We start from the raw sequence: 18,033 nt of genomic DNA, 5'->3' as shown, positions 1-18,033 counted from the left end.
AAAAATAAACTACAGTCTCTATGCTGAACAGCAAATAAAATAGACTTAGGAACTGTTAACTAACCTTATTGTGGTAACCATTTTGCAATATATACCTGTATCAAATAATCACATTGCATATCTTCAACTTATATATGTTGTATGTCAATAATGTCTGAATAGAGCTCAAAAAATAGGAAACAAAATAGACTTATTTAGTTACCATTGTATGAAGGGTTTGGGGATCTCTAGCTCTGACCTCATATAATTTGAAGTTAACATTTTGAAACACACGAACCTTGAATTTTTGCCCCGGCACACATTTTAATGTTCACATTCAAACAAATCCAAATGCCAAGGAGAAAATTTTCTGGCACTATGTTTGTTTTATATACAAGTGGGTGCCTTAAGTATAATTAGGATATTATTTTGTTTTGGAAAATTAGGTGCATTTTCCTTTAAAAGTACCACTCGACGCCACAGGATGTAAAATATAGGCATGGAGTACGGAGTACATAAACTGCGCGGAACTTAGCTGCACAAGTTATGGGAAAAGCCTGAGATACATTCAAAGGCTCCTATAACATAGTCCATGACGACCTGGATGCCCATTTGACACTCTGAGTACCATCAAGGCTGCAGAGGATGATCATGGAAGAAGAGGGCCTCCAGCACCTTCTATCAGGCAGATCCTGTTGTGTTGCTACTATTACTGCATTGTAAGCATTGAACATACAAATGTTACCAATAACTTCTAAAAGTACTACAACATAGTGTGTTTAAAACATAGGTTACTTCAACCACAAACCTCATGTCTATTGATTAAAAATAGAAATACTACGCAGTTGCACTGGCATCAAAATTCAAAGGAGAATGTAAAGTAACTATTTTCATCAAAAAGCTCACGTGTGCACAATAGATTACTCCTATATGCAGATGGGAAGAAATGGAAGTCTTTGGGCAAAAGAAGTAAAACTAACAGGTTTGGCTGGGTTCTCACAGTGCTGGCCAATTTTTAAAAAAATTGAATTAGTTGGTGGGGCACCTGGGCGGTTCAGTTGGCTAAGCGTCTGACTTCGGCCTAGGTCACGATCTCGCGGTTTGTGAGTTCAAGCCCCGCATTGGGCTCTGTCCTGGAGCCTGCTTTGGATTCTGGGTTTCCTCTCCCCTCCCCCACCTGTGCTCTGTCTCTCTCTATCAAAAATAAATAAACGTAAAAAAAAATTTAAGAAAAAAAATTGAATTAGTTGGGACGCCTGGGTGGCTCAATTGGTTAAGCGTTCAACTCTTGATTTTGGCTCAGGTTATGATCTCAGGATTTGTGAGATCAAGCCCCTGGTCCAGCCTCCGCTCTGACAACAGGGAGCCTGCTTGGGATTCTCTCTCTCCCTCTTTGTCTCTCCCTCTCTCTCTCTCTCTGCCCCTCCCTGCTAATGTTCGTTCACTCTCTTTCAAAATAAATAAATAAACTTTAAAAATTGAATTAGTTGCCAATATTTAATACAATTAAAATGTAAATTGTAATTCAGTCATGACAGTCTCATCCATTTAAAGTTACCTACCTGGTTCCTGTAGCATTTAAGTTGGTGATCCCTGTTTTATGAGGGGAAAATCTAACACTTCCTTCCAGAAGAAAATGGTGGAATTTTGGAAGATTATACTATTTGCTTTGATACCCTCTAGATTATGTCTGCATTGATATCAGTATTCTTAAAAGATATAGAAATCACTATTAATCAACTAAACTAAGGGATTTAATTTTGGGAATAATAAAAAATGCAAACTTATAGGCTTAAATATATCAGGACAGGTGTGACCATTAACTTTGAAGTTTTTCTTAGATAATTTTTTAATTTATTATTTTTAAAATTTTTTTAACATTTATTTATTTTTGAGACAGAGACAGAGCATGACTGGGGGAGGATCAGAGAGTCAGGGAGACACAGAATCTGAAACAGGCTCCAGGCTCTGAGCTGTGAGCACAGAGCCCACGCGGGGCTCAAACTCACAGACTGCGAGATCATGACCTGAGCCAAAGTTGGCCCCTTAACCAACTGAGCCACCCAGGAAACCCATAATTTTTTTAATTTAAATTCAAGTTAGTTAACATACAGTGTAGTCTTGGCTTCAGAAGTAGATCCCAGTGATTCATCTCTTACATATGTGGTCATCCCAAAATGTGCCCTCCTTAATGCCCATCACCGATTTAACCCACCCCCCCAAGCAATGAACTTTTATAGAATGTTTAGGATCACAGAGATCAGACTTGAATAGGGCAAGCTGTCCCACATTGGTGTCAAATGTTACATTTCAAAAAATCAAACTCTGATACCATTTCAAGAGTTGAGTCTCTAAAGCATTAGTTTGTGTTAAAATTCAGCAGAGAGCTGAACTCACTTTAGAAGCAGTATATAACATTGAAGGAAAGGAACACACTTCAATTAGTAACAAGATTATCTAACACAGATCAGTTTGGTAGTTAAATACTAATAAATTGTAAGGGTCTAACTGTTCTGCAAGACAGTACATATGCCTCCTCTCTCCTGAAAATGTAGCAGGGAGCATTTGGTGACTCTGAGTGGGAGCAGGAAGGAATTGAGAGATTGGGTCACCTAAATCTGCAAGGATTATTCATGAATGCATATGGAGTATATGTGTGCTAAGAGACATCACTTGTCAGGAAATACCTGTGTAACACATAACTACTAAAATTATGAATTCCACTGCCAGGCAGACCTCTTTTCAACTAGATTTGCTTATCCTGCTCTCTCGAGCTGCTCTGAATCTGAACAGGTGTATAGGTGGGCTGCCACAGGTTACAGAATTTGTCAGTGATGTGACACCTGAAAAACCTGTACAAAAGGGGGAGGCAAATGATAAAACTCAGGCTGATGCCACTGAATGGGGCCCAGATGATGAGGAAAGATGGACTACGACAAGCAGAAGCATCATCAGAAGCCTCCTTTGTACAGCTGCCCTCATCCCAACAAGTTGTATTGGACTCCAAACAGCAAGAGTGCCCCCAGCATTGTGAACTTAGTTCCTGAACCAGACTCCAAGTTTCATCATGTTCTGAACTCTGTGCACGCTATTCCCTTTGCGTAAACACTTGCCCCCTCTCACCTCCTTTCTGTATTTGACTACTTCTTGTCTATCCTTGAGATCTCAGTTTGAATATTAATACCTCTAGGAGCCCATCTTGACCTCCCAGACTAAGAAAGGTGCCTCTTGCTATTGTGCTCACAATCCCTCCAGAACTTGAAAGACACTGATCACACTGAATTGTAACCCCCTTGTTCACTATCCCCACATAGCTTCAGACTCAATGAAGCTAGATGCCAGGGCTGTCTTGCTCACAGTTCTATTCCTAATATGGAGTTAAGTTACTCAGAAGATGTTGGCTGGATGGTTGAATAAACTCAACATGTCTGCTTCTTAGCTGATTCAGCTACTCTCAGCTGGCCTCTAAGCTATGGGACTAGCTAGTGTTTGTGGACAAGACTTAGAAGATAGCCAACAATGGCCAACAATGGTCTCGATGCCTAACAGAGCTTCCCAAAAGGGAGAAATTCTTGGGACAAGTGAACAGATTCTGTATGGAGGTTGGAACTTCTAAAAAACCTGTCTGGAAAGAATGAGGTGGAAAAGGAGGATACACACGTGAAGGGGAGGAGGAAACCTGGAAATATCTCTTCAAGGCAAAGTAGAGGTGATAACATCTTGATCTGAAATTGAGAAGCACAGACCAGAGGTCAGATAATCTAAATAGATGAAGGAATTATTTCATGAAGGAAAGAACTCTACAGTGGAAGAAGCTACCAGAGCCCCCTTTAGGTGTAGATGGTGAATAGGAAGTCTGAGACGGTGTGAGAATTAGTTGGAGTCAATAAATGCCTGTCAATTAGGTTCCATTCTCTCCCTGATTGTGGGGAGCTTCTTCCATCTAACAACACCATGACTGATCTTGGATAAGACAGGGAGAGAGTCTTATCTAAGGGAGAGAGTCAGCAGACATCAGGGCTATTGGCAGATATCCTGGAATGATATAAGACCAAAGGGTGAGAAAAACACCAAAGAACTGACACCAGAAGCTAGCATCACTTTTCCAGTATGGAAGCTGGCTGGAATGTAGCTGGTTGTCAGAAAAGCACAGACTCTTTACCCCTCCTGTTCTTAAGGAGCACTGGTCTTTCCAAAGTGCTTCTAAAAAACCTTTGAAGCCTTTCCATGGTCCTCAGCAGAGAGTCAAGTTCCTTACTACAGCTTGCAAAGTCTGTGTTACTAGACTCATCTTTTGCCATAAGTAACCAGATAATTGCAGTGAGGAAATGAGTGGCCTCAATCCAGAGTGGACTGGGTCCTCTCTGATCAGAAGAATATGCAAAAGGAGAATAAGTCCAGTCTGGTTCTTCAAACAAATCTGGAAATTCCATCTGAAAAAAACAGGAATGAACTCTTTCCAGGGCAAGGTGTCAAGAGCTCCCTTCCTCTATCTCCAGCATCTTCTTAGGCTCTTCCTGCTTCTTTTGGGTCTGGGGACTCTAGGACCCCCTCTCTCCTCAGCCTGATCTGGGAAGGCTAAGCTGTTTTTGGTGTCGAGCAACACTGGGCCCCACTTTTCCCCCAACCCAAGGAAGCTCTAGTAACAAACCATAGATAGGACTGACATGAGGAGTAGACCCACCATCCCCTACATGGGTGATACCCTGAGGTTTGTCAGATAGGGAAGTTACCTCCTCGACCCTCACTGGCAGCCGGCTTCACTTGGATCGGACGATTCATCTGAAAGACATTGGACCAACACACCTAGTCAGCATGACTGCCTGATCCTGGCACCCGGCTTCTCCTCCCCTGGATGCCTCAGGATCTAAGCCCTGGCTCCTTTGAACCCTGCACTCCACCACTCTCATGGTGGGCTATAGATTTTCTCCAAGATTCCTTCCTTAAACTGGGGAATTTAAAAAGTGCTGAAATCTGAAGGGTTGGTGATAGGAAGCTCGGTGGCAAGCCAGGATGGACCGTGGTGGTTAAAGAGATTCTGCTTTGGGCTCTGGGCCTGGACTATGTGCACCTGTCCCTCTGGCTCCTGGACCTCCTTAAAGGTTTTAAGTGAGAGGAGTTGGGTGGGAAGGTGGAATTAAGACTGAAGATTTGTGTTTTGTTCTAAAACTGAGAATATAATTCTATATGTCATTTAGATTAAACAAGCTGGGAATTGGATTCTGCCATTTAATGGTTGTATGACTTCAGTAAAGCCACCCTCTCTCAGATTCAGCTTGTTAGATGGGGGGAAGCCTTCCCAAGCTTCTGTATTACCAAAGTTCCTACAGTCACCCTCTCAGTTCCCTCCCTGGGTCCCCCTTCCCTTGAGGATGTTGGCATTCTCCAGGGCACCATCTTCAGCCCTGCTCATCCCACTGTTCCCGTTCTTCCTGGAGAGTCTCACTCACACCCACAGCCTCAGTTACCATGCTCACAGGGCTGACTCAGAGCTCTGCATCCCCAGCCCACACCTCCCTCCTGAGCCTAAGACCCATGTACCCAGCTGTTTGCTGGACAGCCTGACTAAAAAGTCCCACTGGCATCTTCCACTCAACGCACCCATACCAGAGCTTATCTTTTTGCCCGGACCTGATCCTTCCAGTCATCCAAGCTAGAAACCTGGAAAGCAGCTTGAGTCTTCCCTTTACCTCCTCCCCCCCAACTAATTTCACCTTCTAATTCAGGGGTTCCTTAATCAAGGGTAGATAAGAATCACCTGGGAACCATAGCAGACTCTCAAGTTAGGGGACTGTATAATTTGTAAAAGCTCCTAGGTGATTTCGACATACACCCCCACACAGTCCCATCCCCCAACCACCCTGAGAGAATTCATGATTGAATCCCCATCTCACCTTCCTCTCATGGGTGTTGTGGGGATCACATGAGATAATGGGGACGCAAAAGGTCTTTGTAAACTGCCAAGAGCTGGGTGCGTAGGAAGTGAGGAATTAATGTTGGGGGCAGACAGCTGAGTGCCGGGAGGAAAGAACAGCGGCCTTCCCGTTCATGGAGGAAGGGGTACTGATGCCCATCTGGCCTGAGAAGGTGATGATCTGACCCCCTCCCTTCAGGAAATGCACTGCTTCTGCACCAATCAGGGCCATTCCATCCTCTACCAATGTGCTCGTTGCCGAGACAACAGGCAGCTTCCTGTTACCATAGCCACAAGTGCTACCCAGTAACCATGGTAACGCCCTGGCAGTCACAGTTGAGCAATTTCCTTTGGATCAAATTTGGGGGTGGGGGAGTGGGGAGGGATTATTAAAAAAAAAAAAGGAAAGGAAAGGAAAGGAAAGGAAAACAGGCCAAGCCTGAACCAGTGCAATCCCCCTCCCACCCAGGGCTCAGGTTCTTATGCTCTCTGACACACCCACCCGCTGGTGGTGGAGCCCCTGCAGTGTACCAGGTTGAGGGTGGGGGCCGAAACACCGACAGGACTCAGGCTGCAGTCTAGAGGGGATGACAGATCAATCCAAGCAGATCAGGGCGAGCTGGGCAGGTCTGGATTGGCCGGGACCAGGGACCAGGAGGAACGGGAACCGTCCCTGGGCATGGCCACCTGTGATTGTGGAGGAGAGACCAAGAGACAGAGCCATGGAAAGCATAGAAACAAGGAGAGATGAATAGACACAGGAAGACAGAAATGATGAGAGAAAGAGACAGACCTAGAAAGGGGCAAGGAAAGAGAGAAATATTGGTGGATATGGGAAGGAAACGAAGGGATAAGGGGTCGGGAAGGGGATGCAGGAAAGGCAGGGAGGAGTGTGGCAGGGGAGAATGAAAGAGGGGAAGAAGCCTGGGGTGGGGGGGGCAGTGAGGGTGAGCAAGACCATCATTATTTTATTAGTTCTTAAATAGATCCTGAGAATTTCTCTCTGGAACCTCGAGTGACAAGCACATGTGACAGCAGTGGTTTCCATGGCAGCTGCCTCCCCGGCTGGGTTTCTGGAGAGATGGAGCTCATCAGTGCTCTGGGGGACACCCCTTTCCCCTCCCCCACTCCACCACTCTTTAATGGAGGGTGGGCATTAGGTGGTATATATGTGTCCCATAGACCTGGCAGGGTCCAAGCCTCAGAGTCTGGGCACCTGGGCTTTCCACCATGCGGGCATTTCCTGAAATCTGTGAAGAGCCCCAGGCTAGGCCCTTCACAGGAGACAGCAACAACCTTGGGGAACCTGTCCTCAATGATTTTTAGAGAGGAAGATAATCGCCACCATTTCCTAAAAGCCCACTATACACCAAGCCCTTTCTGGGACACTTTACATATATTGTCTCTAAATTCCTTCCAACTTCTCTGCAAGGTAATATCATTATCCCCATAGTACAGATGGGGAAGTTGAGGCTTAGGGAGGTTAAATCACTTGTTCAAGATCACGTGATGGGTAAGTGGTTGAGCTGGGATTTGCCCCTAGGCCTATCTGATGCTGAAGCCCATGTTTTTGTGTTGTGCTGCTCAACTCCATTCTTAAGACATGAACACAAGTAATGAGGCACAGAGTGACCAGGGCCTTAGGAGGAGTGCAAAGTACAGTGCTCTGGGAGAGGCTGACTCCAGCTGGAGAGGTTGACACAGGGAAAGCTTCACAGAGGAGGCAAAGTTTGACCCGGGCGTTGCAGGACTGGGGTCATTGGGCCACATGGAGATAATGGGAGAGGTAGAGCTGGAGCCTGAGCACTCCAGATGGCAGGGGGTTGGAAAGGGAGCTGCAAGTCTAAAGGAGCAAGGATTCTAGTAGGCACCTGGCATGGAGGTAGCCAGGGCACAGCAGATTGATTCTGAGTCATATAAATGTGGGTTTAAATTGTGACTCCATTACTGGCAACTTCTTTAAGGTCTTTGAGTCTCAGTATTAGTAAAAGGGGAAATCATGATCCCACCTTGCAGTGTTGTTTTTTATGGAAGGGTGTAAAACTGAAAGGTAGCCAATGGCCGGGTTGGGGCAGGTTGTGAAAATCACAACAAGGAATTTTGACTTCGTTGTACTTCAAAGGCAGTAGGGATCCAGGGAAGGATATTAAGTAGGGAAAGATCCCATGAGCTATCACTGTGCAAAGAAAAGATTGGAAAGGGAAAAATTAGAAATAGGAAGATCACTAATACAGGTAAGGGGTGAGGGTGACCTTAACCAGGGCGTAAGGAAATAGACAGATTCAAGAGATGTTTAGGATGATTAGCTGGACTAGAGTTCTATTGGATGTGGGAACTGAGGGAGAGAAGGAAATACTGGCTGACTTTTAGGTTTATGGCTTAAATGTTGAGGATGTTGGCAATTTGGGAGTTTGGAGATGCAGGGGAAGTCTCAGGGGAGGAGGAGCCCAAGAGGATGAGGACAGAGTTGGAGAGAGGTGGTTCTCCTTCGGTCCCCACTGGGAAATGGTTAGGGAGGACACCTAGGATTTAGGTATGCTCTGTGTGGCTGAAGGAGAAAGAGAGCTAGCCACATGAACTGCCTAAGCAACCCTACTCTGCCTGGTTCCTGTCACAGTCAGGGGAGAGATGTGGAAGTGGGGTAAGGTAATCCCAGTTCCCCTTTTAGGAAAAGAGGGTATTGCCTCCTTGGCCAAGAATTTGTCATGGGACCTCAGGTGAGCTCTTGCCCTTGGCTGAGCACCTATTCCCTTGAGAGTTTCCCAGGTAGAGTCCAGGCCCATATCTGCTTCAGGGCCAGCCCTGGAGGGAAAATCAAGGGAGATAATGTCAGAAAGAGGAGAGAACAACCTATTGCAGGCAGTGGAGTGGAGTGGGGAATGTTGGAGGTAGCACAGAGGCATATGAGGCCCTGGGACTTTGACCACCATGAGCAGGAGGGAAGGCAAGGCCCTACCCCTTCTCCCTGCTTGACTTGCATAAAAGGTCTACTTTGGGCTCAGCATTGCCCTCTTCAGACATTTCTGCCTTGATGCCAACTATTCCTAACACTGAGCACCTGTGCCCTCAGCCACTTCCACCATGGGAAGAATATTTATCAGGATTACTGGTGGGTCTAAGAGAGGTGTCATGGATGCAGGGAAAAGTGAAGAAGAGAAAAAGCAAACTACACCATTTTCAGCTCTTTGCTCTACTTCACCTCTTCTTCTAATTCAATCCACTGCCAAGTCCCACTGGTTCTCGAGTCTATATGGATATCCTAAACAACTCTCAAGTTTATCCTATCCTCCCCATTCCTGCCCTGTCTCCAGCTCCAGGTCAGCACCATCATTCAGCTGCACTCAAGCAACAGTGTCCTAAAGGATAATCTGCCTCCAATATTGCTTCATCTTTCAACTCAACCATCACACTGTAGCTGGAGTGAGCTTTTGAAACCAACCCCTCACTCTTTCCTTACTAAAATCCATCCACAGTTCTCCATTTCAAGCCTCTCAATAAAGCCAGACATCCTAAGACTGGCAGTCCAAACTTGTGGGTCCTGCCTCCCTTGCTGCCCAAAATACACAACACTCCATTCACAGGGAGCCTTGGCCTTCTCCATTGGACATCTTCGCTGCCAGTTTTCACACTGCACCTAGAATTCCAGAAGTTGCCTTGTCTTTTAGTTTTCTAGACCCTCAAATGTGATGAAATATGGTTATGATTGGGCTCAGATAGCATCTCCACTGTGAAGCATCTCCTCTGTCTCCACTCTGATGCCCTTTTATGTGCCTAGATGTAAATCCCACTGAGATGCAATGAGTTATTTCTGGGCTGGAAAAGCTCCTTGAGGCCAAAGGCTCCAATTCACTCACTAGGCGGCTGCTAGCACATATGGTGCCTTTGTGCGAGTTACAAAAAGGCACTCCCCCAACGATGGGATGAACTAGAAAAAAAAAATGTGCCTCACCCTCTGGGCTGACACAGCCCTGTGATAATGTGCATGGCTTGGTCAATAGAGCAGGGCTAGATTTTAGCCCCCACTTGCCCTTTCCACTCAAGCTGTTTTATGCTGGGCACAACTTGCAAAAGCAAGTGCACTGTTATGTCTGTCTCCTTCACAGTGTTTGAAGGGATGGATGTCCAAGGGAAAGGTGGTCATGGGCAAGGATAGAGACAAGTAGGAGGGCACCTTCTGGGATAAGGTTGGCCTTACCTTCTTTAGGTGGATTCTGGACCCTAAAATGAGGCTGCAAGAAGTAGCTTCAGCTTTATAGAGAAGAAGCTACAGAAGGTGGGACAGACCACTGAGGTTTAAAGAAAGTCCTCCTGAGTAGGGAGCCCAGTTTTGATAGGTGACAGAAATTAGCAGAGGCACATGGAGGGGAGTCATGGTGAGGTCCCAGTCCAGTAGATACTATGACATTTTTCCTAGGGGTTCAGGATTTTTCTCTGGGGAGACAACCATTCCTGCTCCCACAGTGACTATCCTTCTGGTCTCTAGTAGGAGCCCAAATTGAAGTCTTTCCTTGTTTTTCCAGTAGATGGCAGCTGTGCCCAGGACCCAGTGCCTACAGAGAGCTGGACACCCTCCTCCCTTCATGCTGGTGGGACTGAGGCCAGGTGACTAAAGCTGCTACTGCCCCTGGCAGGCCCAGAGGAAAGATTGATGGCACGGACATTGCTTGGGCTGGCCAACAGAGCCATCGATTTTCATTTAGGAGAATAATTAAATATTAATTTGCACTTTGTTAAGCTGAGGACGGTGAATAAAGCCAAACCTGGCAGTACGGGACGAAGCCAGGCCATGTTGGAAGCCTGCAGATGAAAGGGTGGGAGAGGGCAGATGCATTCAGTCACCACCCCCTTCAGAAACATGGACCCCTGTCTGCCACCAGCTTGGTGCAGATAATAGTGTAGTGGTTAAGTGAATGAGTTCTGGAGTCAGACTACCTGGATCTTCCCAGATCTTCCTACCAGTAGCTACCTAACCTTGCACAAGTCACTTGTTTCCTTTGACTCAGTTTCCTCATCTGTAAAGTGGGAATGCCAATAACAATAGCTTCTTCACAGAGGGTTAAGTGACTTTGAGAATGCAAAATTCTAGGAACACTGTCTAGTATCAACAAATGCTAGTTATTATTATTTCTTGTTTCTCCTTCAGAAATTATCCCACTAATCTAGAGCTCCACAGCCCTTATCTCAGGTGCCCTCAGCCTCATAAAGTCCTCCCTTTGTGGAGCCCTGTGGCTGGTTGAAGAAGGGTTTTTTTTTTCCCCTTCACAAAGTTCATCTTAATTTTTTCAGTGTTCCCATTTGCTTTCAGGATAAAGTCCAAATCCCTCACCCCGGAATCCAAAGTTTCCTCTTTAGCCACTGCTCTCTGGTGGGTCTTCTCTCTGGCCTGGCCCATGCTCACCCAGGCCTTCCTCCAAACTCCCAATCCCATTTCACACCCATCTTGTTCCTTCTGTCTGCGCACCTTTCCCATGCTGTTTCCCACATGGAATGTTACAGTTTGTGTCAGCGACTTTCAATTTTAGCAGCAGAAGTCACTTATTCCCATGGTTGGATGAATGATAACTTCTAACACTGCTGTTACTGTCACTACTGCCGCTGCCACCAGGTAACCTGTACTGAGTGCTTACTGTCTACCAAGAACTATGTTAAGCACTTTACATGAGTTAGTTCACTTAATTATTATAACAATTCTATGAATTCAGTTTTACATATGAAGATGCTTAGGCTTAGAAGTAAAGACTTGCCCAAGGTCACAGAGTTAGTGAGTGGTAGGGCTTGGATCTACACCCATGTCTGTTTAACTCCAGAGCCTGCACACAGAAGCTTGGTAGCAGTAATACATTGGTGTTACTGGATGCTGAGTCTTCAAGAGTGAGGCTTGACTTGCTTCAATTACTGGGATTTGTCCTAGGACCTGACCCACTCACAGCTTGATCAACTCTAGGTGAAGCTTGTGCCACTGCTGGACAGTTCCAATTCAGAGAAATGATTTCTTTATACTGAGCTGAAATTAGTGTGTCTGTTCTCTATACCTGCTGATCCTGGTCCAGCCCTCTAGAGCCACCCGTAGAAGACCAAATCCCTCTTCAGAATTTGAAGGCGGTTACCCTCACCCTACCAGTAATATTTACTGAGATCTTCCCCTGTGCCAGGCACTTGCTAACCTCAGTTAATCCTCACAATAGCCCAGTGAGCTAAGTGTTAGTATAACTCACTCCTTATAGATGAGGAAATTGAAGCTCCAGAGTCTAAGTAATGTATCATGAGACACAGAACCGGTAAATGACAGAACAGAAATTCAAATCTAGGTCTGTTGAGACTCAAAAAGTCATATTTTTAATCATTATGTTATGATGCCTCCCTGTAGAAGCCCCCACACCCTATCTTCTCCAGCCAAATATCTCCAATTTCTTCAAATCATCATCCATGATATATTTCATTTCCGCATCCCATCCTTGTCTCTTTCTGATAGGCTAATGACCCTCTTAAATCTGAGGCTTAAAAATGGATATAGTCCCAGGCATGGCATTTGAATAGTGCTCTTTTTGTAGACATATCATTCCTTTGACAAGAGAAAATGAAGCTCTGTTGTATGGTTTGCTCTTGGTGAACCCACACTAGTTCCTAACAATCACCACTTTCTGCCACATGGTCCATAGGTCCTACTTTGCCTTTGGTCCAGTGATTAGCCATTAGCTAAGGCCATATCAGGTGCCATTGATATATAATGGTCTAACTGCTCATATAATCAGGTCCTCTTAGCTTTGGGGCTTCCTGAAACCTCCAAATACTCTTCCTGGAAATATCCCATTAGTTGACAAACTCAAGGCCACTCTTCTTTAAACAAGGGCACTGCTCTGAGAAGCCTCTGTCTCCTGCCTTCTCTGAAGGGAGGGGCTTCATGTGTTTGAGTCCCAGACTCTGGCTCCCTCTCATTTGCTCCTGGCTTCTTGCCTAGGGAACATGTGTACCCACATCCAGCCAAGTGTTTGGGGAAGAGGAGGGAAAGTAATCTTGGTGACTCAAGGCACCCCAAAAAAAACATTACAGGAAGAGGACATAGGGAAGTGCTATTAAGGACTCTAGAACTGGAAAAAGTAAGAAACCAGCTCAGCAGGGTCTCTACCTCATGTATCTGCATATATTCTCACACCAGTGACAAATGACACTTTAAGCCATGATTTTAGCCAGTGCGGACAAATTCTAGCATAACACACAAAACTGATGCCTCTCTGAAAAGATGGGGTGGAATACTTGGTCCAAGTGTTAAGCCCATTTCTTTGAGCCAGAAGAGTAAATATAACAAGAATTGATAGCTGTTCAGGGCATACGTAAGCCCTGAAAAATGACTCTGCTTCTAGTTCCTGGCCCCAACCCAGTTCCTGGCCAGTTCCTGGCCCCAACATGCTGCTTTGGCATGCACATAAGGCATGTCCCCAGCCTGAGGTGATCCCCACCCCCCAAACCTGGTGGACTTACCCCTGGCAGGGTCTTCTGCTCGTGCAGTGCACTCTGGGCCTTGAGAGCAGAGTCCCGGGCGCAGTAGGTGAGGAAGGCACAGCCTGGGGAGGAAGAGGCTGGCTCAGGGGATTTCCTGAAACCCCCAAATACTCTTCCTGGAAAGATCCCATTAGTTGACAAACTCAAGGCCACTCTTCTTTAAACAAGGGCACTGCTCTGAGAAGCCTCTGTCCTCCACCTTCTCTGAAGGGAGGGGCTTCATGTGTTTGAGTCCCAGACTCTGGCTCCCTCTCATTTGCTCCTGGCTTCTTGCCTAGGAAACATGTGTACCCACATCCAGCCACATGCTCATACAGTCCCACATCTCCCCTCCCCACTCCAGCTATAAGTCCGGTTGGGGTTAAACCTCCCTAAGCGGCTTTGCCTTCAGCTTTAACCCCAGCCTCCCCCTTCCTTTTCAGATTCATACTCACAGAGTCTCCCAGAATCAGCCTCAATTCCTTCCCAACTCAGTTTCAGATGAGAGGAGGCCAAAAGGAGGAAAATTGTTGACAGCCAAACCCAGCACCCCACAACTTCTTAACACCTCCCTCCTCCAAGTTTGAAGCTGAGGAATAGGTTAATTTGAGGCTTGCAAGATGGGGCTGGCTTAAGGACTTTCTGTAGAGAAGAGCTTTCATGGACCTCCAATCCTATCCAAGGAGCTTGACCTGTCAGCTCTCCCAGTGCTTCAACATAGAGCCTGTTAAAGGGTTATTGTGCCCTAAATCTTACTTCTCTAATGGATCCAGTAGTTATGGGACAGAGAATGAGTCTGTGTTGAGCCACAGGGTCAGTCCTACTCCTCTTTGTTCAGACTCAGAAAGTGTAGCCTGCTAGGAAGCACTGATCCAGGGATCCTTCCTTTCCAACAGTCATTGAGCACTCACTCAGAAAATATTTGTTGAATACTTATTTACTTATTATGGTGGGCATTATAATGGGCTTGGGATGAAGTGGTAACAAGACAGACACATTCCCTGCTCTCATGGGGATTATGTAAAGGATCATGAGGGGCACATAATTTGAGTCCAAAGGGTTGAAGAATGTTTCAAAGAACACATTGAGTCCTCAATAACAAATAGGGCTTAACCAGGTGACAAGAAGGGTGGTGAAGGAAGCTGAAGGAACAGCACGTATGAACAGCTTCATACAGCATGTATGAAGACTGAAGCAAGAATTTGGTGTGTTGGGGAAATGGATAGAAGAGTAGTATGGTTGGAGATTGGTGAAAGGAGGCAGAGAGGACAGTGAGGTGTGCAGGGATCAGGTTATCTATAACCTTGTATGCCTCAGTCTGGATTTTGAACTTTTCCTTAGGAGCAGTGAAGAACCACTAAAGGGTTTTAAGCAGGACTCTGGCACGATAAGATCTGTGTTTTCAAAAAGAGCCTTCTGCATGTGGGAAGGAGAAAGACCGAAGGAAGAGAAAGTGGATGTGAGAAGCCATTAGGAGCTTGGTGAAGTTTTCCACTTAGACCTCAGCCAACTGCAAAGGCAAAGGGGATCATTTTCTGTGATGTCTTCCAAGTGGCTGCCCCCTTCAGGTGGGTGGCTATCTGCTATTCATTGAGTTAAAGGGACCTTAGAGAAACCTGGGACAAACTCTTACTGTATTAACAGGGAAACTGAACCCAGACAGTGTGCCAGGGGCAGAATAGGGTTTAGAATCTCCTAACTCCTAGACTGAGGTTTTTTCAAAGCACTGTGGCTGCCTCCCTCAGTACCCAGCCATCAAAAGGAAAATGAGTCACTCTGGCTTTTGGGTGTCACTATTGCTGGGGAGAAAGTGGGGAATATATTGACACAGAGACCCTTCCAATCATCTTGCAAGGCAACCCTGCTTTGGAGAGCTGCAGGTTGGTTTGGGGACAAATCACCAAACACCTGATTTCGCTTACATCTCTGCTTCATCTTCTGCCACTAAGCCATATCAGCTGACGTCAGAACTGGGCAGGGCTGGGGCCCAGTCTGAAAGGCTCAGGGGCCCAACTGCTGCCCAAAGGAGCCCCATTTGTACTACCTGGGATAGGGGGTGGGAAAAGGAGGGATGGAAAGACAGAAAAGCATGGCTAGAGGGAGAGACAAATGAAAATTTAAAAACAGGAAGAATTAGAGCTAAATGGAGAAAGAGAACGGATAAGAACATTTCAGAGACTCTGATGGTGTTTGAATGAGAAGAGTGAGAATTAAAGGTATCTTATACGCTTCCCAGATGGCCCAGAAAGATTAGCTTGTGCTTACATACTGAAATAAATGTCTAGAAAATAAGAAAGTAAGTTGCTATGGATGGATGGACAGCCAGGCAGCTGGACTGCATTAGAAGGAATCAGGATGATATAGTTTTATTCTTTCATGCCCCTTTTAAAGTAACCCCACCTCCAAGTGTGGAAGAGGCACTGCTACCTAGCTGGTCCCAGACCTTCTGTGGGCATTTTCATGAAGCCCCTGTACAAGTGTGCCTCCCAGATGAAAAGAGGTGGCAGCCTGATTCCTGCTCTCAGCCCTTAGGAAAGTACCTTTAGCTGTTACCCAGGACCGGACACTTTTGTCCTAGAAAAATCATGGAGAATAGTTGGTGACCCTTACCCTTCAAATCCTAAAACTGAAGCATGGTGAAGGTGGGGTAAGATAGAGACCCTTACCCCTCAAATCCTGAAACTGAAGCATGATGAAGGTGGGGGAGAGATAGAGGTGTGTTTCTCCTCAAATAATTTCTATCCCCTGCCCATGTATGACATGTGACTCTGGCTCTCTTACTCCAGCCCAGCCTGGACAGACTTTTCTGCATGTAAACAAGCCTCCTCCCTCTCTCTACAGGAAGAAAGGGGTGTGGCTGGACAGAACTGTGGTGCCTGTCTCTCTAACAAGGGCAGGGAGAAAATCCCTTCTGCCTCTTCAAACTGACCCACCCTGAGGTTCTGATCCACAGGCTCTACTCCAGGACCTGCCTGCAAAGGAGGGAAAGCAGGAGTCCATAAAGAGGATTGGGGAAGGGTATAGATGAGGCACAAGAGTGGGGAGATTAGAGGATGAAAGAAGTATGGGTTCAGCTGAGAGGAAACCTGAAATGAGGGGGCACACAGGTGGTAGATTTTCCCAGTTGAGGTCAGGGTTCTGGACTCAAGTCAGAAGAAGCAGAGAGTGTTGGGATTCTGGCAGGGGGAGGAGAGATGGGGTTATTGTCAAACATGAGGGTGGAATTTGAAGCTGAGAGCCTCCTCGAGGGGAATTGGATTTTGTGAGTTAGCCAGGCCTGGGTTCTGAAGAAGGGAGGAATTGGGGTTTGGGGGGGTTTTAAGTTAGCAGTCTGCATCAAAAGAAGGCTCTGGGGGTTGGCTGGGCTTGGAGGCCAGAATGAGGGGTACAAGTCGGAGACGTGTGTGTGGATGGTTAGGCCTGAGTGGGGTGGCACCAGATTGGGAGAGAGGGTCAGAAATGATTGGTCCAGGGTTTGGGAAATTGAGACCCAAAGGTCAAATAAGTTTTCAAATTTCAGGATTTGGAATGTCTGATGAGAGGGATGGAGGGAGGTCCGACTGAAAGGTTGGGACTGTTGGGGTGTGAGAGGTGAAGGGTAGGGAGTTAGAGGTTAGAGTAGAGAAGACGCCAGAGGATCAGAGTGGTGATCAGAAGGAGGATGTCAGAGAGAAAATTCTGGCCTGGGGGTTCTGTGATCTGGGGAGGAGACTGGGCTGAAGTGGGGCTGGTATTGGACTGATGTTGGACTGACTCTAGGTAGGGCTAAGGTTGGGGCTGCGGTTGAGGCTGGGGTTTGGGCTGGGCCCACTCTAATCGGATTGGGGCAGGGCTGGGCTGGGCTGGGCTGGGCTGACCCCGCGCACCTTTGTGGAGGCCGGTGAGCCGGTCCTTCAGCACCGTCAGCTCGTAGATGCGGCCGAATTCCTCGAACAGCGGCTTGAGATCCTGCTCGTCCAAGCCCCGCGGGATCTGCCCCACGAAGAGCTTGATGGCGTCGTGGTCCTTCATGGGCACGGCAGGACCGGGGTTTAGCCCGCTCATGCCGACGCCGCTGTCCGCGGTGCTGAAACCCAGGCGCGGGCCGGGGCCGGCGGGCGGCGCAGACCCTCCGGGCGCCGCGGCCATATCCCCGCCCGGTCCGCCCTCCCGCCGGTCCCACCAGTCCCGTCTGTCCCGCCGTCCCCTCCCTGGACCAGTGGCGAGGGCCAGGGGGGAGGGGGCGGGGTCCAGGCGGCGAGGGCGGGGGGCTGCACAGGGGGCGGGGCCCGGGTGGAGGGGCGTAGAGGGGGTGGGGCAGGCTGGAAAGGGGCGGGGCCGGGGGCGGGGCAGGACCGGGCCGCGGCGGCGGGACGCTGGGGTCTGGGTTGAGGTCCCCGCGCGGCGCTATCCGGGCTCCCGCCCGAGCTCTCCCGGAGCCGAGCCCCGAGCCCCAGCCCCCGTGCTTGGTGACGTCAGGCAGCTGGCCGCGGAGTCTACGCAAATGATTTGCATAATGAGGAAGCAGCGACCAATCAGAGCTGCAGTTGACCGGGCTTGGCCGGGGGCGGGAGGGGCGCCTGGGCTCACGCGCTCCTGTTCGCCATGGCAACCGGACCCTCGGACGCCGTGTGTGTGTCTAGTGTGTGCGGGCGTGGCTGTGGATGGCGCGTGTGCGCCTT

At 47.5% G+C, this 18,033-nt stretch overlaps 1 protein-coding gene across 2 annotated transcripts in view; it reads right to left on the bottom strand.

Annotated features, from left to right (window-relative positions):
- The window catches only part of CELF6 (CUGBP Elav-like family member 6), a 30,787-nt gene extending 13,287 nt beyond the window's left edge, over nt 1-17,500 (bottom strand). For both annotated transcript variants that reach the window (XM_047864233.1, XM_047864234.1), the window contains exons 1-3: nt 17,239-17,500; nt 13,373-13,455; nt 4,713-4,761 (exon numbers count right to left, since the gene is read on the bottom strand). In XM_047864233.1, coding sequence (XP_047720189.1) covers nt 4,713-4,761; nt 13,373-13,455; nt 17,239-17,500 — 394 coding nt within the window. The remainder of the gene's footprint in view (nt 1-4,712; nt 4,762-13,372; nt 13,456-17,238) is intronic.
- Nucleotides 17,501-18,033: the final 533 nt, after the last annotated feature.

Source organism: Prionailurus viverrinus, chromosome B3 (genome assembly GCF_022837055.1).
Source record: "Prionailurus viverrinus isolate Anna chromosome B3, UM_Priviv_1.0, whole genome shotgun sequence".
Lineage (NCBI taxonomy): Eukaryota > Metazoa > Chordata > Mammalia > Carnivora > Felidae > Prionailurus > Prionailurus viverrinus.
This window is presented reverse-complemented; position numbering and strand designations above follow the sequence as displayed.